This window comes from Marmota marmota, unplaced genomic scaffold, assembly GCF_001458135.2.
Source record: "Marmota marmota marmota unplaced genomic scaffold, marMar, whole genome shotgun sequence".
Lineage (NCBI taxonomy): Eukaryota > Metazoa > Chordata > Mammalia > Rodentia > Sciuridae > Marmota > Marmota marmota.
This window is the reverse complement of record NW_025999983.1, coordinates 5,523,545-5,550,955: the sequence shown is the minus strand read 5'-3', so window position 1 is coordinate 5,550,955 and position 27,411 is coordinate 5,523,545. Positions and strand designations below refer to the sequence as shown.

The 27,411-nt window shown below is 37.0% G+C and overlaps 1 protein-coding gene across 11 annotated transcripts in view; it reads right to left on the bottom strand.

The window, feature by feature from the left end:
* Window positions 1-20,224, bottom strand: part of Prkn (parkin RBR E3 ubiquitin protein ligase) — a 1,173,661-nt gene extending 1,153,437 nt beyond the window's left edge. For 6 of the 11 annotated variants that reach the window (XM_048805865.1, XM_048805864.1, XM_048805870.1 and 3 more), the window contains exon 1: window positions 17,780-20,223. In XM_048805865.1, coding sequence (XP_048661822.1) covers window position 17,780 — 1 coding nt within the window. In that variant the 5' untranslated portion in view covers window positions 17,781-20,223. Of the gene's footprint in view, window positions 1-17,779 lie in introns of all 11 variants that reach the window. The other 5 variants (XM_048805866.1, XM_048805868.1, XR_007348672.1 and 2 more) reach the window with 4 other exon arrangements.
* Window positions 20,225-27,411: the final 7,187 nt, after the last annotated feature.

The window sequence follows — 27,411 nt, the reverse complement described above, 5'->3', positions numbered from 1 at the left end:
TTAGAAGGGAAGGGAAGAAGTCACTAAAGAGAATGAGAGTAGGCAGGTAGAATTCAAGGAAGGGGGAATAAGAAAATTGAAAAGAAATGAAAAGACAAAAGAAACAAAAAAATAGAAAATAAAGAAAGAAAAAAACATTTTTTTTACAAAAATAATAATAATAAAAAATGAAAATTAAAATTTAAAATAATAATAATAATAAAATTAAAAAATTAAAAAAAATTAAAAACATTTAAAAAAAGTTAAAGAACAACAACAAAAAAATGAAAATGAAAGAAAAAGAAAAAAATTTAAAAAAAAAAAAAATAAATGCAGTTATAGAGTTCGATTAACTTCTCTTCCAGTAGGTGGAGCTGTGCCCACTGGGCCAAGCTTCTCCTCTCAATAGGTGGGAACCATTCACTGTGCAGCAGCTCTTCCTCCCGGGTCTCCAATCCTGAGTGCCTAGGGCCTTCTCTTGTGTTTCCTCAAGCCAGGCCCCGCTCACCTGTGACGCTCACCACAATACTGGCTACACGCCAGGTCTGCTGCTCCCGGGAGCGCTGTTTTCATGAACGCCTGGGCACACTCTCCCTGTTTGCCTCCCTCAGACCCTAAGTTTGTAGAGCTTGGGGCTGAGAACCCCCAGCAAATTTGCTTGCCCTCTGGTAGCCACGCCCCCGGTAGCTGGTGCAAGAGACCTCAGTTGTCAGCACTGGTGGGAGCGGTAGCCAGGAGTTCCGCGCCGCGAGTCCCGCGCCACTCCTGATTCCCTCGGTCTGGCTATCGCGCTCACAGGAGAGCTGGGAGGGGCCCTTAAGGTTTCCCCGCGTCAGTTCTCTGCCAAGGTGGTATCTCATGCAAATGGTGACCGTTCCTTCCCTTTGCCGGGTGACCAATGCAACGGGTGGGTCCTGACTGTCTCTCCCAATCCCCGTTTCAATCCTGTGGCCACTGCCTATGAAGGCTCAGTTGGCTTTTACCTCTGTAAGTTCAGAAGGGCCGACCAGTTATTTCAGCGGGATCGTTAGAGCTGAGTCACGAGAAGCAGGCGAACCAGAGCTTGAATGCAGCCGATCCAGGCTCAGTGTGTGTGTTCTGAGGGGCCCAGACTGTTCGCCCCAGATCCACGTCAGCTCAGCATTGCCTAGTGATCCTGAGCAAACAGCATTTAGACAATTTACGGCTCCCTACGCCCGCGCAGCTGAAGAGGTCAGAGACTTGATCTCTCCGCACCCGCCGCCATGTTGGATCTTGTCTTATTCTTTTGTATTAATTAGGTGTTGTATCCACTGCTTCTATTCACCATTGCCCTTAACTGTTTTATTTTCCATTTTTTTTTTTGTCTTTCTGTTTTAAGTGCTGGGAGTTAATCTTCAATTTAATTTGAAGATAAAAACCAGCTTAGCTTCAACAATGCCCCTTCTGTCTATCAGATGGTTTAATAAATTTTTACTTTGGCAATCATACTTTTAATTTCCTGGAAATTTCTTGTTCTGATTGCTCCTTTTCAAGATAGTCTTTTATAGCTATTATATCTTTTCAAATTCTGCAAAGGGTGCCAATTAGACATCTTTTAAATTCTCTAGTGTTCCCTGAATTATACTTAAATCATCTGGTATCAGTTATTCTCTTTATGCATCTAAGTACAGTTTTCCTTTAAATACCTGACAATTCTTGCATCTCATGATCCTAGCTACTTCTCTAAATGAAAAATGATGTCAATTCATGTTGATAGCTCGTATTGTTTCATCTATGCTTTGTAATGCCTTATCCCAAAAGGCTTCTTCCTGGAATGAAAGAGCTGTCAACTGTCAGAAAGTTCTGTGGGCTTCACAAGCAGAGAAACAGGCAGGCAAGTTGGTGACCCCCCTTGATTGCAAAATAAGACAAGTCAATTATTTCATGTGTGAAATGCTTTATGAATTCCATACCTGAATACCTTTTCCACTGTTTCTCCAAATATCCAGTGTACCATTTCACCATGGGAAACAAAACAAAACAAAACTTCTATTATCTTAACGTTGCCATATGAGAAAAGAGAACCAGGCTAGTGTGTGGAGTCTGCTGGCCTAAGCAGGAGAGCAGGAATTACCTTTACCCTTGACCTCTGTTTTTGGGTCTTGTTAGCTTCTTCAAGTTTGAAGCTGAAAACACAATTCAATGAATTCGTTTTAGAAAGAAAACACTTTGAGAGTGATTGAATCATTTTATACTTTTAAATATAATTAAGGTTTTTAATACAGAGATATTACAAGAAAAAATTGACTTTTCTCTTAATTTCAAAGAATGTATATATTCATGTACACATGACATTTTCCAAAGGATTTCTAAAATCAGCAATCACAGAGATGAATGTTGTTATTATCTGCAAACATTACTATACTAAACACTCTAGAATTTAAAGTTCATTTAAGCTTTCTGACATTAACAATATTTCTTTTTTGTTTCCAAACTTGCAAAAGCTCAAAAGAATACCAGCGTATTAAGATAAATAAGGTTGCTTTCCAGTGGCAACCCAGAGAATCATTTCCCAAGAGGAGTTCATCAAGGCTAGGGACTGACAGAGCAGCAGGCCTCCCCTCAGAAAGCAGGCTGATCTGAAGACACACCCTGCGCCTGCTTGGCTTTGATGTACTATTTGCTCACTTTTCTTAAATCTCAAGGCTTGTGTCCAACAGGTTATGGCAATCAAAAGAGCTCTGTCTTATATAAAAAGCACTCTAGTAAGGCTGTATTTTCATTTTAAAACCGATTTTAAAAATTCCAGCAAATGGGCTGCGGTTGTAGCTCAGTGGTAGAGCAACTGCCTAAGATGTGTGAGACACTGGGTTTGATCCTCAGCACCACATATAAATAAATAAATAAATAATGTCCATTGGCAATTAAATAATATTTTTAAAAATTTCAACAGAAGAACTTAATTTTCACACAAAAACTTATAGAAACTTACATATTGGGCATGTACACATATCAAACTACTAAAGTGGAGATGTTTTGCCCAGGAGATTGGAGTTGGGAGCAGAAAAGGTTTGGGACTGTGCTTCATGATCCTCAAACAGAAAAGCTGTCCTTTTCCTCAGAAGATACAAAATGAGACATGACCACCAGTTCATGTCTCTCACTCTAGAAATCTAAGATGAGAAGAAAAGTCTCCTCTTTGCCATCTTTACTCAAGTGTCATTTTCTCAGTAAAGCGCTTGATCATCTCTTGATTCTCGTCTTTTGTACTCTGCACCTCCTTTATCTCCATAGTTCTTCACCTACATTTGTGTGTATAATATGGATATATATTACATACATATCTATGTATATGTTTACAAAAATTTATATAAAACGAATCCCTAATCTAGTCAGGAGATGATGGAGTAGAGAGGTTTACTGGAGTTGCAATATCTTTCTGGCAAGATCATCTGTGCCAAAAGCATTAGCAGCCAGGCTATGGAAGTGGGCGGGGGCTCCTTTACTGAATGAGAAGTGATTCTTGGTAGACAAGACAAGAAATAAATATTCAGAGTTTGTAGTGATTGTTTCATAATAAAAAACTAACATGGAATCATTGCATTTTTAGGCACAATCCAACATTTTTTTTTCAAACACAGGCTCAACTAACTTATATAGAATGTCTAAAGGAAGCTTTTACAAACCATGGCCTTTGCTCTTCCCCATTAAACTGATGTTACTTACATATATTCCTTCTAATGCTTAATTTTAATTCACTGAAGGCATTTCTAAGATAATGTTCTGATATTATTTTGCTAAGTAAAATCTCCACGTTGGGAAACACTATCAAATGAATACTTTAAAATTAATTGTTTCAGCATTAATCTGGATAATGATCCACAATTAATAGAAAAAGAATAATCTGCCATTTTAGGAGTTTTCTACTGCCCTGATTTGGATATAAGAAAACACTTGTGCTTTGTCTTTCATTTCTAGAATAAAATATGACCTAAAGCAACCTCATAGTGTTGACATATTTACAAAGTATGTTTTAGTTGAGTACAGAGTACACTGAATAAATAAAAATTTTAGCACTGAATTAATTAAGGAAAGTACAATTTTATAACATTTTTGTGTGTGTGGAAAAATAACTAATAAATAATGCTTGACCATATGGTCTGTTTGCCCTTTTGTTAATTACCTACAAATCACTACACAGGTTTTTCAGCTGCAACTTATTATAAGTGTAGCATATTTGCCCCAGAGATTTTGTTCCTCTTTTCATACATTTTTGTTTTCATTATTAACAAAGAACATTCATATTTTTAATAGAATATACTGCATAAGATTCAATGCACAGCAAATATACTAAAGGAATGATGCTTTATATTTAATGTTAATTACTTGATAAAAGTTTCAGTAGACCAAAATATTGCAACAGTTTTATTTTAGTCAACATTTCAAAATTCTTCTTTAGAGTCTGGCAGCCTGAAGCATGAAATGCAGCAGGCAGGCATTAAAATGTTGTAATAACAGTTTCTGATATAGAAAGTAATTAGTTCTCTTAGAAAAATAATCTATTTTTATATAAGCCATATCTAATTTGGGACATGTGCTTTAAACAATGTTAGAATTAAATCTGAATTTTGCCATATAAAAATCTATAACAATTATTACTTTTTAAAAGAACAGTTGAATAGCATGACAAAGAAAATGATATGAAATTAAAGTTAAATTAAATTTGAAGCATATAAGTCCTAATAAAACACTTGCTTCTGTCTCCCCAAGAAATTTATCCAGCTGGATAAACTACCTCACTGTGGTGTAAATTCCTACCCCTCCAGGGTTACGACGGACTCATCACACGTATCAACCACACAAAGTGGTCTGTACAACCAGTCTCTGAAAGTGCTGAAATGAAAGATGCATGCATTTCAAATCAAACTCGTGTCTTACTCTTGGAGTTACTCACATTGATTTATCACTGTGTTCATATAATAATAGGGTGCAAGAAGCCAAAATATTACTACGTAAAATAATTAATTGGTATGTGAAAGGCCTGTTTACCTAGCAACTATAAATTCTTCCCTAAGCTTTCTATTGTCCTGCGAAACTAATAGACTTTCTTCCTATTAATACTGCACAGATCTTCAGAAAGGCTAATACCAATTACTTTGATTTCCCAGGCTGCCCAAACTGCTAATGGAACTCAGTAATTAAAGTTCTTTTACAACAATCCCAAACCTGAACATCTCCTCACTCAGCCTGATTCTGAGCAGCAGCAATCATTGCCAATGTCATAGTACTGGAGGTAGGAGAGGGAGTGTTCTCTAAGACAATGTTCCCAAACACCATCTCTATTCAGGGAGAACAAGTAACTGGAATTTAAGTTATTTCTATGTCTGTAACTGATTGTATCTTGACTCTTTTATACAGGATTCACATTTTGGGGCAAAGGTCTGGATGAGCTCTACTTTTAATATTCCTGGTTTCCTTTGTAGTAGATGGCCTTGAATTCTGCTACCACTTTAAAAGGCCACTTTGTCCATTTGTTCTCTTTTGAAAATCAAAAATGTAATATTGATTCATTGGGCTGAATCTGTCTTACACTTGTACTTGGAAGCAAGTCCCCAAATTAATGATTAGCATCCAGAAAAATATACTTTCCAACTAGAATTGCAGGCTTGTAAAGAAAAAAATCAATAGGAATTAAAATGAACCTGAACGAAATGTAAATCATTCTATAGAACCATTGAGCCACAACATAAAGGGATGTTGGTCAAACCAACTAGGATTAGAAAATTATGGTTATTAGTCCTTAAGCCCTTCTGTTAGAATTTTCACTTAAATACAACAGGCCTTTTAATACTAATGAACTTGCTGTGGTATTTGTGTATGATATTTCTAGAGAAAAATAAAACCTTTAAAGCAGAATCATCAGTGAGTTATCAGATCACCCGAGGAACAACTGCTTCATTAGAGTCCATATAGAGGTGCAAATCAGATGGACTCAGTAGTTCATAAACTTAATGCTGAAGTTAAATTGCAAACTGTCAACACTTAAATATAAAGAACCTATTGTCTTTATTGCTTATTTACAGTAGCCCAGATTTACCAGCAAGAAATGACAAAACATTCTTTACAGTTCTAAAATTCTAAATGGCAGGAAGAGATTAAAGCCTGGGGTGAGGAACCTCTGATCACAATAGACAGAGGCCTTCAGCCAGTCCAGCACCAGGGCTCAACTCTGATCCTCACTTTGAGTCCCATGGAAATTCATTTGATCTGCACAGAATATCTAACCTTGACCTTATATTTGTCTTTCGTATTCTCTTTTTCCCTAGTATTTATCATAAATGAGTTATAAAATGAAATATTACACTAATTAAAAGTTAAGCAATAAAGGTAAACTTGTTTTTCACCATTTACTTTCAGAACACACACACACAACACACACACACACGCACAACACACACACACGTATTCCATTATTATTTATGTTATAGGTTATATCATATATTCCATAATTATTTTTCAGTACTGCAGACAGAACCCAGGCTTCCCACATGCTAAGCAAACCCTCAAAGTGTTCTCCCTCAGCCCGGACACGTGTTCTTAAATTTACTTCTTCAACATGGATTTTCATGCATTGATTTCCAACTAGGCTCGAATAACTGAATAAACAACAAAACATTTTCTGCATGAAACCTCGGCCCTGCAGACTGTGAAGCAAGTGACACCCAGACTGAAGCTTGAAGGCGGCGGCGGGCAAGACCGGACTGTGGTATGGAGAAGGCAGGCGGACTCCCATAGATTCCTTTAGGGGTTCTTTCCTGGTTCCACTCTTTAAAAAGTAAAAGAAATGCTGAACATGAGATTCCACCTACACTTGACATTGGGTTCTGTGAGGACTCACACATTATTTCTTTTCCTTTAGGTCTAACTGTAATACAACAATATTTTCCCAAAATATTTGCTATTACTTTCAACTCCTTGAGGCACAAACACCTCCTTTCCTGGTTCCTTAACACAAAGAACTCTGTTTCCGCGAGCCAGATAATTTATTTTTCTTAACTGTAAATGCCTGGTCTGTAATCAATCCACCATAAAGGGGCTAGTTTGAAAGCTCATCATCATTCATTCTACCACTTTCTAATTTTGTCTCCCTGGTGACAGAAGCCTACAATTATAAGACAAGAACACAATGGATCTGCCAAACCACTTAATTCTAATATGCTGAGATGTTATACCCATCAAGCCTGTTATTTTTCCAAGGTCTGGAGCAATGACTTCCACAATGCACAAGTACTTCTGTTTGTATTCCAGGACCTTCTGCAACTGCTGCCAATCCCCACTTTTACACACCTCTCCCTTTATGCTGCTGATTCTGGTCACTGTACTTAGAATCAAGTTTGTCAGTCTCCCATGCATCTTGCCCTTCACGCTGTTATAAATATCGTTGAGTAAACAGATATTTTTGAATTAATATTCCCAAAGTATTTGATTTACTTTCTATGCCTCATGCTTTACCCCAACAAGCACATGTATTTTTTAGGATTCTTCACCATAATAAAGATACCACTAACTGCCCAGTTGGTTGGACCTGTCACAGTACAATTATCGAAAAGGAAAAATCATGACTTCTATGTGTAAGATGAGCATGTGTCAAAGACTTTACATATTCAGTAATTAATGAGAAGCCACTAAGATATGTATGTAATAAATATATAATTTAATAAGTTTAAATTATAATTTGAAGAGCTAATATTTGAAAGCAATTATAATTTCAGGATAAGATTGTTGTGTTAGATATAAAATGGGCTAATGTCTGACATGGCAGTGAACCATAAATTTTAACCATCTTTTCTTACCAGGCAGAAATTATATGCAACCTACTAGACAAAAATCAACCTCTCCTGAAAAGTTGTACAATCATCCAATAAAAAGAAAATCAAAGGTAAAAACCTGTGCTGAGAGCCACGGCCGAGTCTGTATGGCCCCTGGCATTTTGCCAACAGTATTGATTGACAGGCAAGGCATTACTATCCGCCTCTGCCGCAACTTTTGAGTTCTCGCACTATTTTGGAGTTCTCGTGGGGATTTCCGGGGATTCCCCGAGAGTTCCCATTGGTTGGGGAAGTGCAAGAGGAGGGATTTCCGGGAGAGATATTTCCGGCTGGGGGTTTCCTGGACAAGCCTCATGGCGTTCAGGAGGATTCCCCGGGAGCTGTGTGAAGTGTTTTCCTGCAGTTTAAAAATAAAGTTTGTTCCTGCTTCAGTGGCTCGTGATTTGTGCCCAGCCAGACTGCGGCAAACCTGCATGGAATTGAGGAACACTTAGTACTCTGGCCAATTGTATGAGTCAGAAAATTCTGGATACTCTTACCCCTTGTTGTTACGAATAATCCCAAAAGATTATTCTTTAAACAAAAAGATGAACTTTATCAGTTTTATTTGCATACATGAAAGGTAATAAAAGTTCTAATTCAACATATAGGCCTAGAAATTGATTTATAAATCCAGTTTTTTTGGTATTAAACAGCTATAAAATACTAAAAATTAACTTCTATGTGTATTTTTTATCAGAGATACCAGATTAGAATTTCTAAATGCTCAAATAGAAGGCCAAGTCCAAAACACTTTCTCCAGCATATTTCATTTTCAGTACATAAAAATAAGGGTGAATTCTGCTCTATGGCTCCTCAATTTTCTATGGTTTTTAAGCTGGTAGTAGGCTACAACATATGTAAGGTTAAGGCTCTGTAAACCAAATACAAGCCAGGATTCTTCAGAGAACTTTGTAGGTATTCAATCTACATGTAAATAGTCAAGAGTACAGGCTTCCAAGTCAGTATTTAGTCTTTAATAGTGAACCCTTCATAGCTGATTAATGCAAATCATTCCCAACTGTGATATGTTGAGCAAATGATTTTTCCAATTATGTTCTGATAAAAAGAGAGCCAGATTCTTATTGAATCAAATTCAAATAATTATATTGCCAAGAAAAGTCACAAATCCTAATACAATAGCTGTTTCTGAATTCTAAGGGATGAGTAAGAATCAGATACCATTAAAAGGGTTTCATTTCAGTTAACAAAGCACTGTCTTCTACACATCAACTTACACATAGCTCAGGGAAAAGGAGAAAGGGCTTCCTAATATAATAATAAAGAAGAGTGCTTCACATAATAAAACAATATCCAAACAAACAACCACAACTAAATTATTCCCATCAGTTCATTCAGTCTTACCCCCGGATGCTGCCTTCATGAAGGAGTTCGACTGCTGAACTGAATAATAAAAAATCTCTGGAAATCCTGACTTGGTCCCTGATATAATCTTCTGAAAGTTGTATAGGAAAGACAGTTAGCTATGGTCCTCTGAACAGGTTCTGAAACTCTCCTTTTTGGAGGTACAAATTCTAGCCTGTAGCTTGCAGCAGAACCCTCAGGCAAGTATCAGAGGGAAGAACAGCCCTGTTAGACAATGAGACATGGCTGTGTTTACTACAGTAACAATAATATCACAAAGGACAAGAGTAAATTTTGGCAGGGGGTGGGGGGATAAACCATGCTGCAGTTTGGATCCAGAACGTTCCCCATGTGTTAATGGTCTAGTCCTCAGCTTGCAGGACTAGATGGTGAAACGCTGAGCAGGTGAGCCTAGTGAAGGAATTTAGGTCACTGGGAATGAGCCCTTCAAGGGTATTCTGGGACCCTGGTCCCTTCCTATTTGCTTCCTAGCTGCCATGAGGGGAATAGGCCTCCTCTACCTGGTGTTCCCACCTGATGCCAAAACTAACAGAGCCAACAGACCGTGGAATGAGACCTCCAGAAACCATGAGTCGGAATAAACTTTTATCCTCTTAAGTTGATTATTTCAGGTTTCGTATCACAGTGACAGAAAGCTGATTAACCCAGAATGTGACAATTTCATAAGGGTAAAAACAATTATGGACAACAATGGTATGGACAACTTCAAGGTCTTCTCAAGATGTGCACAATGTATTAAATATTCATAAAAATAAATAACATTTTACTTATACAAGCTTAACCCAGTGAAGACTGAATATCTTTTCTGATTTGTTAACTGAGTATCTTTTCTGTTTTGATAACTTTTCCTCTGCAGCTCTCCCCATACTTTGACTATTTGAGAAGTACAGAACCCATTAAGCAAACCTAGTTGTTTCCAGAATCCTTCTACCTATAAGTGAAAGAAATAATCTCTGTGATTTTCCAGAGGCTTTCTGGGAAAACAAAGATAGCACTAGATGTAAAAGATATCCTGAAAGTTTTTTTCTAAATTAAGGACCACATCTGAGAAAGCCAAAATCAAGATTTGTCAAAGAATGTATTTTTACTTAAGACAGAACCCTGGGAGCATGAGAAACAATACATCCTTACCTTTTAGATTAAAGTGGCAAGCTGATGACAGGTGCTATTTGGAAATAGGGAAAGCATTCTTTTCTAGTGAGGCACTTTGGGTGTTCTTATTTGTTTGCATTTGTTTATTTTGTTTTGTTTTTGTAAACAATCAAGGATATGATAAAATACAAAGCTGAAAAAATTATCCTGTTGAGATACAGAATTCCTACTACTTGAAATTATGCAGATTACTAAGCAGGTGAAGAACCACCTTTTATTCCTCTTTATTCACTCTATAATCTGAGATGAATTTATCAGTTTAACACAAAGAAGTAATTTTCTAGTTTTGTATTAATAGAATGTTTTACAGTAAAGTTTTCAAGAGCTCCTTTTATTTCCTTAAATCATCCTGTGAATAATCCTATCAACAATGACTGAAGTTTACTAAAAATTCAACACATTACATCATTTCTGTTCAGAAGCAGCTATTATAAAACAAGTTAAAAAAAAAGTCACTTCCTGAAAACATTCTACAACTTCTTATCCACACTTGGTCTCTTCAAACACCATTCTCTTCGCTTTGGTTCTTACTTTAAATGAGAACCAAAAATATAGAAATTTTAAACTTTGCTTAATATTGTTTCAAACTCCTATTAAATTTTAAAAGTTAACTATTTTTTTCAGTGCTGGGGATTGAGCCCAGGATCTCACATATGTCAAACAAACTCTCTACTGCTGAGCTATATTGCCAGTGCCTAATATTCTACCTGACTTTGAAATTATTCATGTATCTAAAATATTGTTTGGCTCAACCCAAAGTTTGAAGTTATGTTAGACCTTAAAATATGTTTAAAATGATATTCCATAAAATATCTCAAATATTATGTGGGAGTAATTTGATTTGACTTGATTACTAAACCAATATAAGCAATTTAGAAAATTAAGTAGCTACTCCACATGAAACCCTAAATCTTATAAAAAACATAACTAAATTATTAAATTGAAATTTTGTTGTCCTTTAGAAAACATAAAACGCCACAAAAACTCTGGATAAAATGTTTGCTCTGAAATATGCTCAAAAAAATTCACTATATTTGCAGACTAAAGTAAACATGAAATTGATATTATTGTTTATATACTCACACAATGATTAGTTTTGTCCAATCAGAATCTGGAGATAATCTTACTGACACGGAACAGAGATGCCAGAATTTCTCAACCTTTCCACAGGAAAGGCCCACTGATGAGGTGTGAATGATTTTTTTTTTTTGTTCTTCCTTTCTGTTCTAATATTACTACAAGTGGCCTAAATTCTAGACATACTTATAAATAATTTGGGTTTTAGAAAATAAAATAGAGGAAAACATAAAGCTTTTAAAACCATATTCTTAAATATTATAATCCACTATGCATTATGTTCTTCAATCGTCCTATGTCCTGCACACAATAAAGAATACCCAAAGTTAAATTATGCTTCATATTAGAAGTTTAGAGAATGCAGATTAACTTTTACCACAGTGCTAGACTTGAAATATTCTTCTTATAGAAACTACTGCAAGTTCATATAACTAAGATGAATCATTGAATATATATTAGGTCTGTTCAATAATTCTTTAAGAAAAAAAGAGATAAATTTTCTCTGCTTTTCCAAGCATAAGAATATATTTTAAAATTTAGATTTTCTCACGAAAAGACAAAGCGATACGTTGAAAAGTTTTGCTACTGAATATACTCTTGTTTTTTTTTTTTTTTTTTTGATAGAGAGAGAGAGAGAGAGATTTGAACATTCTTCCCTGGAATGGGGCAACAAAATGCACTAGAATAAATAGAATCATACAGTGGTTTGGAGTGACTTCAAATCCGCCTTTCATGGTCGCCAGTGTTGCTAGAATACTGACGGTGTTTTAGATTCGCCATAGAAAAGTTCCTCGTGCATCAACACCTTCTGGCGTGGTCAGTGTCCCCCAAAGTCCAGCTGGACACCCCACAGAGAGAGGGAAGGACCCTAGCTCCTGCAGACCCACTCTCACGGTGGAGTAGGTCGGCCGCCCCACCAGCTGCCCGCAAGGTGCGCTCAGACCGGAGAGAGGCGCGGGTAGGGAAACCCTCCTTGTCACCAGACACCTTCTGCACTGGCTTATCCCCGCCCCGAGCCTCTCTCCAACCCTGAGTCCTCCCAGCAAAGGCGCCCAGATGTGCTAACCCCGTGGAAGGAAGGAGGAGCTAACTGTCCCCAGGACCTGCACCGCCCGAGCGCATGGGTGGTGGCGGGTGCTGAGATCCAGGGCAGAGAAGCTGAGCGCGGTGCCTCCCTAGGCAGCCTCGGGTGGCCAGGGCTAGCGAGGTCGCAGGAGGGGCCACGAAAGCTGGTCTCCCTAGCAGCACGGAGATCAGTCACTCCCTAATCTTGCAAGGGTTCCTAGAGCAACAAATACGTTGTCTTCTGTCTTTTTTTTTTTTTTTTTAATTGGAAAAAGATACACCCTGCCACCAGGAATAATCTATCTTTCAGAAGAGGTCTCTACTCTTGTCTTCGTCTTCTCATATTACCAGATGCATCCGCAGTTACCACGTTTTAAGAAAGAAAGTACAGCTTGAGGAAGACACGTTAGTCGAGAAGATCCTCAGTACAGCTTTGGACACTGAAGCCCTGGCCACAAGTACTTGCTCCTCCCACAGCTCTGTAAGGGCTGCTTTAAAAAGCTTCGCGGTGTTTACACCCACAAAACCAGGCATACCGCGGGAAGAGTGGGGAAAGAATCTGTATGACATAAATGGATTTAAAGGGTTTTCTAACTCAAGCAACTTAAGACAGAGTCTATGTTGACATGTGAAAATTCTGAATAAAATCTTTCATAAGGAAACAATAATAAGGAAAAATAATATTTCTAGGATAATCTTATTTTATAATGATTTCCATTAGCTAGTACATTTATTATAGAGAGCTGACCATTTCATCATTATTTCTAAAATTTTGTGTCTACAATATGGGTCACAAGCCTTTTTTATAATATTCAGAGACTTCAGTATTACCCCACAGTGGGACTTCTCTACATTGGCACTATTAACATTTTGGTCTGGATACTTCTTTGATATGGCACTGTTCCATGTGCTCTGTAGGAAGCTTAGCAGGCTTCCTGACTTATGCCCACAAGATGCCAATACGCCTTCTTGTTTGATCATTATTTGGGCATGTGTTAGGTATAGGTTTTGTTTTTACCAAACTGGGTCCCAAGGACACCACTTGTTTCAACTGGCCCATACATTGTGGACATCTCTCAAGTCAATATGTACACATTCCTAATTGCTGCATGACACTTCATTAATGGGCTGCATTATAAGTGTTCCACTAATGAAGGATTGCTTTCAATTTGTCAGTATTATAACCAATGCCTCCAGGAATTGAATGCCTTTAAATTTGTTCAATTAGTTCCTTATATTTCAAGTATAATAGTATCCACAGAATTCATTTTAAATTTTAATAGCTGAAATATAGCTAAATATAGTTAAAGGATAAAAATCAAGAAATAAAACAGAAAAGAAAGTAAATAGTACACATATTTTACATTACTCAAAATTTTTGGTTTCTACCCATGCCACATTTCTATTAGAATAACTGAGAAGTAATCTTTTAGTAAGAGTCATGAAATTTAATAATTTCTAAATAACTTTAAAAACTTTACTTTTTCATCATTATTCTCAACGTCTTTTTCAAATACAAAAGACAGTAAAACAGACACTTCAGAGACCCGTCATGTATCAGAACTGAATTGCTTCTAGCATCTTTTCCTTCAGTCTGTATGCAGTAATTAAAAAACAAAAACAAAGTATTGTCAATCAATGATTTAAAGATATTTTATTACCAGCTGTGATAAACCATTTTAAATGAAGTCTTTGGGATTTTTGCTTTAGAGAATTTCAACTAAGTGTTTTAAAGATTTTAAAAAGCAATTATTGCATTCATATGCAATATGTTGGACTAACCCACAAATACTTAAGAATCCCTGGCAATCTTGCTTAATGGTGCATTCCAGCATTCCAGTTGACTTGGATTCAGGAACCACACACACACACTGTTCACATCTGTAGTGCTGTACAGTCCCAAAGCAGCTTTGATTATATGGGTAGAGGTTTTCTTTAAAGCATCTACTAGCAGGAATATGTCAAAATATTAACATGTACATGGGACTATGTGGGTTTTTTTGTGGAAATATTTTATAAATTTTTCATAATTTTCTAAAAAATCAACTTGTGATTTAATAGGAGGCGCCAGAGTCAAATGATAAAACATCTTAAAAATTTTCTCTGGAGTCTGTTTCACCTCTTCAATAAATAAATAAATAAATAAGGTTCCATAATCTGGAACCTTAGCAGATGGAGTTTGTGTACGGAAGACCTGGGCTTGGGCCTCTATTTCCTTCATTCATTTTGCATTGCTTAAATGATCATTCAACTTTTCTGTGCCTGAGTTCTATCCAAAACAGAAAAATCATGGCAATATATATCTCTTAGTCCTACTGAGAATAAAAGAGAAAATGTTTATGAAAGTACCTTCCGAAATAGAAAGCCACAATATACTAACTACTTGCAGAGTTGTATTTATTCTTCCTTGGATTTAGGGTGCTAAGAATTACAGCCTACTATGCCTTAGCCCTTTTTATCTTAATGCTCATAAAACAATCTTAATGAATAACCATTTGTGCATGCATAGAGAGAAACAGAAGTTGCTTTCTCTCTGTGTTCTATAAGCACCTACTCTTCTTATTCCTTCTGAAGGCAGAGAGGACTGGTTGCTTAGTATGAAGAGGGTATTTTTTTTTTAATGAAAATCTAGATAAAAATCTAAACTTTCCATAGTATTTATATCATTTGATCCTAAGAATAACTTCAGGGTAGGGGAAGGAAAGGATTTTATTATACCCATTTTAGAGATAAGAAAACAGAAATGCAGAAAATGAACTGACTTCCTTAAAGTAGTGGTGTGACCCAGACTCCCAGCCGGACTTAACTATTCTCAGGGAACCAGCTTTTGTAAAACTGTGGAGATCTACATTTATACCAAGTCTTGAGTTACAGAGTAAGAAATATCAGATCATCCCAAGAGATATATATTCCTAGCGTGCCCATTTCACACAAAGGAAAACTGAGGGATCAAGATTATTTGTGTAAAAAATCATGTGGCTAACAAGAAGGGGCAGCAGGTCTGAACTCAAGTCATCCTGCCCAGGGAGCCAAACTCTTAGCTAACCCATGATTTATACCACACATTTAACTGGTTTTAGATAATAGTAGTTTATTTTACCATCTAAGAATAGGTTTAATTTACTTTCTTCAGAAAAATAAGAGTATTCAGTAACATCTTCTAAATTGATATTTAACCCTCAAATTTTATTTTCAAAGCTTATGATTCATTCAGGAGAAAACCAACTTTCAATGCTTAAAAAACAAATGCATAATCTTTCCATATAAAAAGAATATTCCACTCCTTTACATTAAACGCTAATATGATTTTTCTAACCAAAACTTTATGTATTGTCACACTGATATGAATTTAAATAATTTCATGGAGTAAGTCTGAAAGTTGTTGTTTAATCCTGTGGGCAATGTTTCAAGAATAATAAAAAGATAATTTATTACTATAATATATTAATGATTTTGGCATCACTGTTGGACTAACCCACAAATACTTAAGAATCCCTGGCAATCTTGCTTAATGGTGCATTCCAGCATTTTCAAAAGTGAAGAGCAGAGCATTTTGTCTCCAGAAACTTCACCTAGCAGCATACCATAACTGTGGGATCTTACGTAAATAGCCATATCTCCTTGATCTACAAGTTTATAGCAAGAGAGTACATAGAAATTAATACTAATTAGCAAGTAAATAAAAATATTTTTCTTCTTAGCTCTTACAATTGTTCATGTGTAGTTTGCTTCAAAAGAAACTGCAGTGAGTTGCAGCACTGTGAGAATTATTTTAATTTTATGGTTATAATAGAAAAAATGAAATTACAAAAAAAGGCCCTTCGGAATTCAATCATAGAAAGGAAATATTCAATTACTTAGAAGTCTTTGGTGCTGTGAGATAGATATGCAGAAAATTCGAGGCAGACTTGGGTCATCATTAACTGTAATCCCATATGGCATTTCCTCCTCCAAGCCTCTGCTACAATCCATTTACACAGAACATGAGCTGCAAACCAATAATTACAAATGCACATACACCCACAAATGAGAGATAACTAAGCTGAGTGAAATGTAAACTGACTTTTAATTATTCATTAATAGTAATTGAGAATATTAGTGGCATGACACAATGTTCTCCTCAGGGTCCTTATGCATCAGAAATTCACCTTATGTTTGAAAATCCCTCTATAAAAAAGCCAGTCAGGCCCACACTGTACAAATTCTTCTTGGACAGTATAGGGCCCCATGGCAAGCTATTTTTTCTAAATTCTGAGCTGCACTGCAGGGTTAAATGGCACAGAGTCAATGGTACACAGAAGAGTACCCAGCACATAGATAGTGTTCACTATCAACTTCTGTTAAATAAACCATCACTTTGGTGGCAACTTTTCAGCTATGTATGTGTGAGTTCATTTAAGAGCAAAAACTAATTCAATAAATAGAGAAACACAAAAGCACTCAATACTTTTAAATTAAATAGGTGATCATGAAATATTCCATTGTGAATTTCAAACTCCTTCTCAATCTGCAGCCCTTGGCAGCCACTCCCAGTTGAATGGAGTTGGCAGGCAAGATGGAAGTTACCTGCCATTTTATGACCTGGAACCAGGTCTTCCCCCAGAAATCCTGATTTCAGTAAATGGCCTCATCACACATGCAATTACTTAAGCTAAAATATGGGTGTGGCTGGGCGTGGTGGTGCACACCTATGATCCCAGCTACTCTAGAGGCTGAGGCGGGAGGATCAAAAGTTCAAGACCAGTGTGGGCAACTTTGCAAGAACCTGTATCAAAATAAAATTGAAAAAGGGCTGAGGATGCAGCTCACTTATAGAGTGCTTAGCTTGCAGGAGCCCTGGGTTGAATCTGAATCTTTATACCATTAAAAAACAAAGAAAAGTGTTATTCTTGGACCTCTCTGTCACATGATTGATGGAAGTGCCCTGCCAGATGACTGAATCGCCCTTCTAAACATCAAAACTATCCATTAGCTCTATCTTTACCACCAGAACATGAATTCAAATCTGCAAGAGCCTTCTATCATTCTTTCCTGTCCCCTCTAACCCTTGCTTCTCACTGCATCCAGAGTATTGGTTTTGAAGAACACATCTGACTAAAGGCTACCACCAACCCGGCCCACCCCTGTAACAACCTGCAGTCCTCATCTCTAACACGGGACCTCACCCATACTCAGGTGTACTCTCTCCTCCTGCTTGGCTCTCCAGTCCCAGCACTCATCCTCCAGGTACCCTCCTAGCACACAGCCTCAGCAAGCTGTTCCCTCTTCTCTCTGCTTTGCAAATCACCTACTTTCTGAGCCCAGTTATAGGCTCATCCAGGGGGACTCCTTCCCGCCACACCCTTCTTTACAGATCCTTGTGGCATCATGGGTTCAGTGTTCCTGCTGCTGGAGGACAGGGGCTGCCAGGGACGTGCTTGTCCACATCATATCCACAGTACACAGAGCAGTGCCTACCAAGGGCAGATGAAAACTTGGATGAAAAACAAATGAAGAAATGAACAACTCTATGCAACGGTGCGTAGTAGGTTCTCACATCCTTTGCAGAACAATGATTAGGAATATTTAGTTCCTAATTTAAGAGATGTTTGGGGTACACGGTATTCTGATCATTTAACACTATAAATTTGCAAACAAATTTAGCTTCACTTAATAATGTGTATAGTCAAAATCCCTAAATCTATATTAACAAAGTTCCTTAGAGTTATGTGAATTATACCAACTTTTAATCAATAAATGTTTCATTATATTCACTTGATAATTTCAATAATTATTATTTTTTAAAATACAGGAAGCTAAGCAACATAAAATTCTCTTAGAAGTTTTCAAGGCAATGTGTATATACTATTTCATCTAGTGAAACAGTACCATGCCATACAAGAGTTTTGGAATTGTATATATCAAAATTCTATAGAACACAAGTTTCTTTTGCAAGAATAATCTAGTCTTCTCCTTTAGGATAATTGAGCACTTGAATCCACAATTGCATGCAATATTTGCATAAATAACTATTGCTATGTAAGTAAGGGTATGGATAAGTTTTTATATAGTTATAAAAATAACAATGAAAGAACCCAGTTCCTTAAAATGCATCTAATGTTCAGCTGCTATCAATTGCTACTTCATTAGTGCTAATTCTGAAAGCTTTCACTGATTCACAACTGTCTTTCTGAATGACATTATATTTAAATTCTTGAACTTTTTGGAATTTCACACCTATTTTCCATCTGAGATGTCTGATCCATGACCATTTTGCATATGTTCACCCTCATCAATAAGGCATAGGGTCTTCTGCAAATCAGAAAACATATATTGCAAAGGTCACTCTGATTAATAAATTTGGAAAGTGTTTCCTTTGTATCCCATTCAAGTGCCTACTCCTTGTACAGATCACACATAAGAGCACTGTATGCTGAAAATATTCTGAGACTATCAAGTTCAAAACCACTAATTTACAAGTCAAGTGAAGTACAATCATTATTAGTAACTTTGTTGACAGACTTGAACTAGGAAAATACAAGACTTTGAAATGATCTTACACCTCTAAACACAAGGTGTCCATTCTAAAACTTTGATACAAGTAGTATAAGTCTCTTGTTGTAAAAGAAAATAGAGGCCTGAGATGTCAGGTAGTGGCAGCTACTCAACATTCTGGTGTATATCCTTCAGAGGCTTTTCTGTACAAACATATTTCTTATAAAGTTAATGACACACATACTATTTTTACCCTGGTATTTTAATTTGGCAGTATAGTCAATGCTTGTCTAGGTCAAAAGTTTGGATCAGCACCTACATCTGTAAGGTTGCACTGAACTAGAACCCCCAGCCCCATTGGGGTCCTCACCCCTGGGGTGCCTCTGGTGGCCCTGGGGTCTGGGTGGTGTATTCCTGGACTAAGGAAGAAACTCTCTTGGCCAGAGTGCAAGGAGTACAAAGAATATTGTTTCATTGCTACTTCCATCCAATACATTATTCAGCTTACACAGTTAACCCCTGTCTGGACTACAGTGCACACTTTCAGCCTGTGAGGCAGGAAAAGTTTCCAGCAATGCCAGCATTTGCCATCAACGACTCCTTGTTTACATGCTTAATTAAAGATAAATGTGTTTTATACAAAATAACTGATTTGATCATTTGACAATTTATTACACCACTGCTTTCTTCCTATTAAAAAAGGAATTTGCAAACTGAAAAGGATTCAATAACCCTTGAACACATTTATGCTCTTTCTGATTCTGACATGACAGTTTTCTAGAAGAATCGGGGAGGGTAGTGGGGGAGAGCCACCCAAGGTGCCAGTCTCCTGGAAAAGACTACTGTATGGGTGTGGAGGCTACTGGACCAGGAACTAAGGAGACCAAACACATGACCAGGGAGGAATGACCACGTCCAAACTCTGGGTCTGGAATATTTCCTCTTCTTTCTCACTTTAAATGGCAGCCCATTTTCTGTTCTATTGTTTGCATTTAAGTTGACAGAGTAAAAATCAAACTTTTATAGGCTGCTTCTATATCACAAAAACTAAATGTTGAAGCCACCAATGGTATCTAAGGATTTGACAATACTGTTTTCTCTTAATATACTGTTTTCTAGATTTGTGCACAACAAAAACTAATGCATTAAAGGATATTTCTATACACTCCACAACATTAGAAAATATAAAGCTTTTATTTTTTCCCATCAGTATTTACAATTGAATTCAATGGGGAATTTAAATATGGTTATATAAATATGCTAGGAGTTCTTAACTATTTTAATACAAAAGATATATATATATATAGATAGATAGATAGATAGATATAGATATATATATATATATATATATATATATATATATATATTTATTTGTGGCACATTCATTCACTTAATTTTTTTACTTGAACTGATCACTGTTAAAAATATAGAGCTATTTTGTGGAGCCACTATCATCAAAGCAGCAGAGGGATCAGCCTTTGGTGAAGTCAGGGCTGAGCAGGCAAGGAAAGCACTGAATAGAACGCTAGAGTCGAGGTGGAGAGTTGCGTCCAAACAGCAGTAAGCAGCAGAATTGGACTTGTGTCTAGATGTGGTGTGAGGGGTCTGGACCACATGATGATGGAGACTTGGGGTGATGTTCCTGGTTCTGAAGATGTTCCCACAAGTGTCCCCAGGCCACCTGGTAAGACGTGGGAGGGATCAGGAAGGAGGCGCAGAGAGCTCTATGAAGGCTTCCCTGTGCAGGCCTGCATTAAGATGTCTACTCACTCACCCTCTTCTAGTGTGGCTATTCCAAGGAAATTTTATTTTTATCTATTTTTCTTTAAAAATTGTTCTAGTTATCTATTGAACTATTAGGATTAAATAATAAATCCAATGACAATATTACTACAATGTATGGATTGAGAATTTACAATACTGATGGAGAAGGTCAAAGTTATGATTCTCACAGCAAGTCTAACTCAGGCTGCTTGAGGTACATGTGGTGCTTACAGTGGAAGTGTAATGAAATGCACATGGGGACATACAGTGTTTGCACTCAGCATGGATTATGCTTGTTATGGGATCATGAACTTTGAATTGCTTTTCAAAAAATTTAACTCTTGAAATGATTTCATATTAACATAAGACTGTAGTAACATTTTTGTCAGAGTTGTTCACATCTCAAATTTCTCTGGAGCGAACAATAACAATAAGGAGCATAACAACAGGAAACCAAATATATTTATGCCAATGTATATTGAAACATATGCATATGATTTTGCTTGAATTTTTTTCCTTCAGTACCCAAAATCATATATTTTGCCAGGACAGGGAGATAAATGTGGTAATTTTGCTTAATATCAATACTAAGCAATAAACACAGCATGAAGGTAAAACTTAAAAATGTGATTTTTTTTCACTAAAATCCCAAAGCCTAATAGTTTTCTTTCATATATTAAATATAAAGACTATTCCAGTCAGATAACAGAGTTCAGTCCTTGATATAAATATATCAGACAGCCCTTACTCCAAACAGGACTAGTCATATTTATGATTACCTCATTTCCCAACACTGGGCCTGAAATCAGAAGTTCCGTATGAACAGGGACTGTTTTACTTCTTTTTAAGGTGCTGGGATTAAAACCCGGGCCTTTGCATGTGCTATGCTCCCAGCCCAGGAAAGAAAAATTTAAGGGAAAATTTTTCAATAAGGATTTGGAAAAATTTGCTAAAGTCAGGTCCAATAAATGACAAGTTAGTCATCAGAGGATTCTGCCTCAGTCACCCAAATATGGAGCAAAACAGCAGAGCCATTGGAAATTGGAAATGTTATGTGTGCACATTGGTTGGGAGGAGGGGGTATGGAGGTCCTCTGGCTCAGTAAATGTGCCCAACATTAATTTACAATAAGTAACATCATCCTTCTTATTGACCATGGTGGTGACAGTATAACTGTGTCCAAGAGCTCTTTGTGAGTTAGTTTAGACAAGTAAGATGGAAAAGGTACTCAGGCTATAAGGGTTCATTTTTTTAAGCCTTGTTTATGCCACATTCTCCAAGATAGTTAAACAAGTTACACTCAGTAAAAATGGCTGAAAGACATCACCTGTAATAAGTCCATCTCAAAGAAACCCATACCAAAAACAAGTGGGAGACCCTTCAGAGGCCAGGCAGATGAGGCCACTTGTCAAGCTGCTTTACTACTACCATTTCAGTACAATCTGGTGTTGGAATGTAGTAATGGGTTCTGGGCCCAAACCAAACACCAAATTATTGGGGAACATTATCATACATACGGAGGCTGTGTTTCTGCAATTCAAAACTTAGAATATTTGTGTTTTATACCTCCCTGGATCATAGGAAAAAGAGGGTGCAGTCATTTTAGAATTCATAAAAATATAATACTATAACAGATGATAGGAACAATTCAGAGATTTTGAGGACATTTACAACAAGGGGTGCAGCATATTGATATTCATGACAAAATCAAACCCTGTAATTGTCATCTGATGATCATGATGCTAATTTAACCACATGCACTTAAAATCACTCTGTATTGCTTTGGTTCCCTGGTTATTTATTTACACACATTTTTTTACAACGTATTCCATTCTTGTTTCATGATCTGAAATTAGTTTTTAGTGGGCAAGGGTTCTATCAGTTTAACTTCTCTCCGGCTTTTTGTACAAAGACACACTTAACAAAGTGCTTATGAAAAACCAGACGACAGGGAGATACTACTTACTCAAAAGAAAGCAAAATGAACATCTAGGTGGTGCTCATAGCAAGACAATCTATGGCAAGATCAATGACCTGAGTATGAATGGAAACCTTATAATCTGAACATCAACCATCTACACATCCCCTTCTCTTACAACAACAGTACCATAGAAGCCACTTGTTACAAGTATGACTCACGACAAGCTGTACTGAAAGGATCTTTAGGAAGGACTTTTAAATAGGTACATGTGTTTTAACAGTCTTATGACATTTTAAAAAAAAACATGTCTTAACACTTCTTTTGTGGGAAAAAGAGGAAATAGTATATTCTATGAACATACACACAGAGGTTGGAAAGAATCAAGCTATGTATGCAATTTTGAAAACTCTTTAAGTTTCATGGGTGATAGTTGCTTGAGGGCTTTAAAAGTAGAACTTTTTGTGCATTAAACATTACAGTCTTTCTCACCTTGATAACATGGTGGGAAGGTTAAATATCATAATACTTTCCTTAGTTTTGTGAGTTCAAGGGGCGGCTTTTCTATGATTGTACATAGAATTCCTTTGTGGTCATACTTAATAATTATGCAATTTGTCTTTCTTCCTTTAACTCAAATGCATCATTCAGTCAAGTTCCAGCTTCACATTTTTAAGTTTCTCTTAGAACAATTTTCATTCCAGCTAGATTTGTGGCATATATAATAGTGTGAGCTACTTTTCTCCATTGCTTCTTAAAAGCCATTTCCATTCCAACACAGTATACAGATTAAGAAAGTTACACATAATAAGTAATGTGCCAGTATAATTTGAAAATGTTCATCTTGTTCACGTTCTCCAGCTCCCACTAAAAGATTTATAACACCCCTGAAACAGAAATTGATGAATTCATCACTGTCTTGGGCATTTTGATCATAATCAATAACAATTTTACCATTAAATAGGGTTTCAATTAAGGCATATTTTTCAAAGTAATTTTACTTTAACATAAAAATGGGCTTCTGTGCCATGAATCATTAACCCATTAGGTGCCAAAAAAGAAATTATTCTATTTCTGAAGTTCTACATCAGAAAAATATAAAACCAAACTCCCTCTGCTGTATTACATACTTCCCAGAAATACATTTCATAAAACATTACATTATTATATTCTCATCATGGAAAATGAAAAGTAATATGCTTTCACAAAATAGCAAAACCATAAAAAGTTTACCAGATAAAACGAGAATACCAAAATACATTTCATCTGCTTGGATTGTGTGACTTTTATCTGCAAAGAAAAATAAGGTGTCTATATAAAATTAATTTATCATTATGAAACATAAAACATGGTATTAAAAATCCTGTGAAATTTATTCATCATGCACAAAATGCAATATACTTTATGGTAATCCTTCTATTTTAACCATCTCATACATTTTTCCTGTTCACACCATTAGGATGTTCAAAGAACACAAATTTCTCCCACAACACAGTACAAAATTGTTTCCCTCCAAAATAAAGTCAAAAAAAATTTTAAAATTTACAGTATAATTATTTTATTATAAAGAAATCACCTTCATGTTTTTAAGCTTAAGAGCATATGCTCCCTCCTCTGCTCTGCCAGTGCTTAGAAATAAAACTAAGCATCATACCTCTCACTTAAATCAGTCAGCTGGCTTTGCCCCATGACTGCATCAGCCCTTCTGAGGCATGAGGCATGCAGGAGGCCACAGCTCTTCTCTCCTCCATGCTGTTCTATACTTCTGTATTCTATCAGTGCCCTGCAGGCAATTTCCTCTACATGTTCTCCATTTCCATCTTGGAAACAGGAACTAGTCCTTAATTGTTTACTTCTCTCTGACTCCATAGCTTCTGAGACAGTGCTCATTTTGCACTTCATTCTGCTTGAGTGGGAGGATTCTGATGGAAAAGTTCTCTGTTTCATCCTTGTACCACTATTACCTCTCCAGATTCAGTGCCTTGTAAACACTCAGAAAAGTTTGTCAAGTAGATGAATGGGATGAATGATGGTAATCACCATGCTCTGCTCACTGGTCTTCAAAATGGTCAAGCCAAACTATGGGCTTGCCAATTTAATCCATTCCTTTATTCAGTTTGTATATGAGGGTTCCTGGATTGAGTTCTCAAGGTTTTTGACTTCCAAAATTGAAGAGATGATATTTATGACTCTAAGAATTCTGGGTGCTGTGACAGAACATTCAACCGAGAAATACCAGGGGTCAGGGAGCAATTGCCCCCACCCCATTTCAGTTTCTCAACTTGAGTCAGGAGCTCAAAGAACAAGTTTCTAACATCATTTCTATAAAAGTTCCAATGTGTAAGCAGAGCTAGAAGCTGAAGAGAATAAAATCAGGTTGAAGCAGAATGATAAAGTAATAATTAGAAATTAAACAGGTGCCAGAACTAGAGTTTCCACAGGCGTTAAAGTTAGTGTGGATTGGTTTGGGAGATCCAGCAGGGGTGTGATCTAGGCAGGATAGAGAACCCTGAACACAGTAGTTTCTTCCCTAGCAATAATAAACATGATTCTGGGCTCTTCTCTCTGACACATGAAGTGTCCTATATCCTGGAAATCAATATTCAGCAGACATAATATGTTGGTAAATAGGAAGAACTCTGACTCAGGTAATAATCTATGCCTTTCAACATATTTGATATATTTTCTAGTCCCTCATACATTTTTTTTAAAAGCAGAAACAAAGACACAGAGAACAATTAGTTGAATGTGAGGCAGGAAAGATTTCAATGCACAGTTACAGATATTTTCTGTTCCAAAGGCTGGGGTTGAGGAAGAGAGGGGCAGACAGATGAACAGGCTGACAGGGAAGGACTGAGGGTCCCAGGGGCCTTGGGATAAAAGAGGCGAGAAGCATTTTGCACTAGGAGGAGCAGGAAGCAGAGTGGAAGCCAGCACCCAGCCGTTTCCAAGAGTGCCTCCATCCTACAGTTCAGCTGTACAACTGGCAGCCGGTGGTCCTATGTTCCTGTTGGCTAATTCTTAGTAAAGAGTTTTTCATCCAGAATCGCTCAAAATGTTGCACATACTGGTTCTTGCAGTCCTCATGATATCCTGTGAGGTGGCACTGTTACTGTCCCCTTTCACAAGAGAGAAAAGTGTGTCAGAAAAAGGCTACTGCCAATGCCATAGGGACCTTTGTACTTCTCTAAGTGAGAAGGCGGGAGCCTGACCACCACGTGCGAGGATGAGCACGGACAGGAGAGGCTGCACTCCACCAGCAAGGACCCAGGCAGAGATCACTGGAAATCCCCCGAATGGCAGGCACACCACCACCATTTCTCTGTTCAGCCAGTGCCGGCTTGAACCATGTCCCCAGGAAATGACCGCAAAAATAAGAACACCTTTAACTGTTTTAAAATGCTCTTTCACATAGTTTTTAAAAGTACTATGACTGGTTTGGAGCTTCCTGGAAGACAGAATTGTGCACATCCAGGAAAAAGGGAACACGAGGGCAGTAAAGAGGCACGTAGGAATGACGAAGGCTTCCGTCTCCCCACATAAAAAGAAAGGATGACAGCCTAAAGTCTGCACTATCTCGGGACTGAAGGAAAGGGTGGGAGGATGAGGCCGAGCTCAGCTGCTCGCCATGACGGCCAGCACCCACAAGACAGTCCTCTCCAGGCCACTCCAGGTCAGCCCTGAGACTTCGCTGTGGAAAGGGGCAGCTTTGTTTCTGTCAAGGGGTTTTTTCTTACTGTGATTAGAATGAGGGAAGTTTTGAAAGTCTAAGAATCATTATAATAGCACATAAAGAGTAACACGATGAATAAATAACCTCGATTTTCCCACTGAAATGGGGAAAATAATTAAATCTGCAAAGGAGCTGTAACAGATGTGAACTATAACATCGTTTTTAAAAAATGACATTGGTGCACACACAAATGCTCTTGCCATTACTTCTAAAACACAACAAGTCACAGCACACAAATTTCTCATTTCCACATAGCACTTAAGAGTGAAATGTTCCGGAAGCTGAGAAAAGCACAGGAAATAAGAACATAAATTCAGTAGGTGAACTGTGTTGTTCACATAGAGCAACGTTCTATAATGTCTTTACGTCAAAAACAAATTTGGGTTTAATTATTTTCCCATAAATACCTTGTACACACTCCAATTTAAAAATCAGGTCAAGGTTTAAAAATAGAAAACTCATTTTTAGGCTAAGTTGGTAATTATGTTAGAGCACCATAGTACATCAGTAAAATAATATAATGAGGTTTCCTGTTGCCATGAGCTACCTGGTATCTATAACCTGCACATTTGAACTTAACAATAATCACCCATGTAACAGGACAGAGTTTCAGGACAACCAAATTCACTAATCCTATTTTCCCTATAAACAAACATTGATTTAAAAGTTGAAATGGAGATAGCCTTTTAAAATGAGCTCACAAAGTACTTAGGATCATGAATTCAACCCTATATTAATAAGAGTGAACATACCAGGTTACTGCTAAACTCCATCCAATTACTTACAAATTAATCAAAGACAATAAAGGAAATTATCTTCTGAAAGACACTCCTGATAATATTACTAAGAACTGTCAAGCCTCAATTATCCACAGCAATTCAGAGAGCTGGCTAAGCCTCAACAGTGATAATTTAACAATTTTTTTATTGGCACAAATTATTTCTGTACGTGAAAGATTTACCTTAGCATTTTGTTTTTCTCAGTTCAGCATTAAAAATAAGATTCCTTTTTGTGCTATATCATCAGAATGCAGA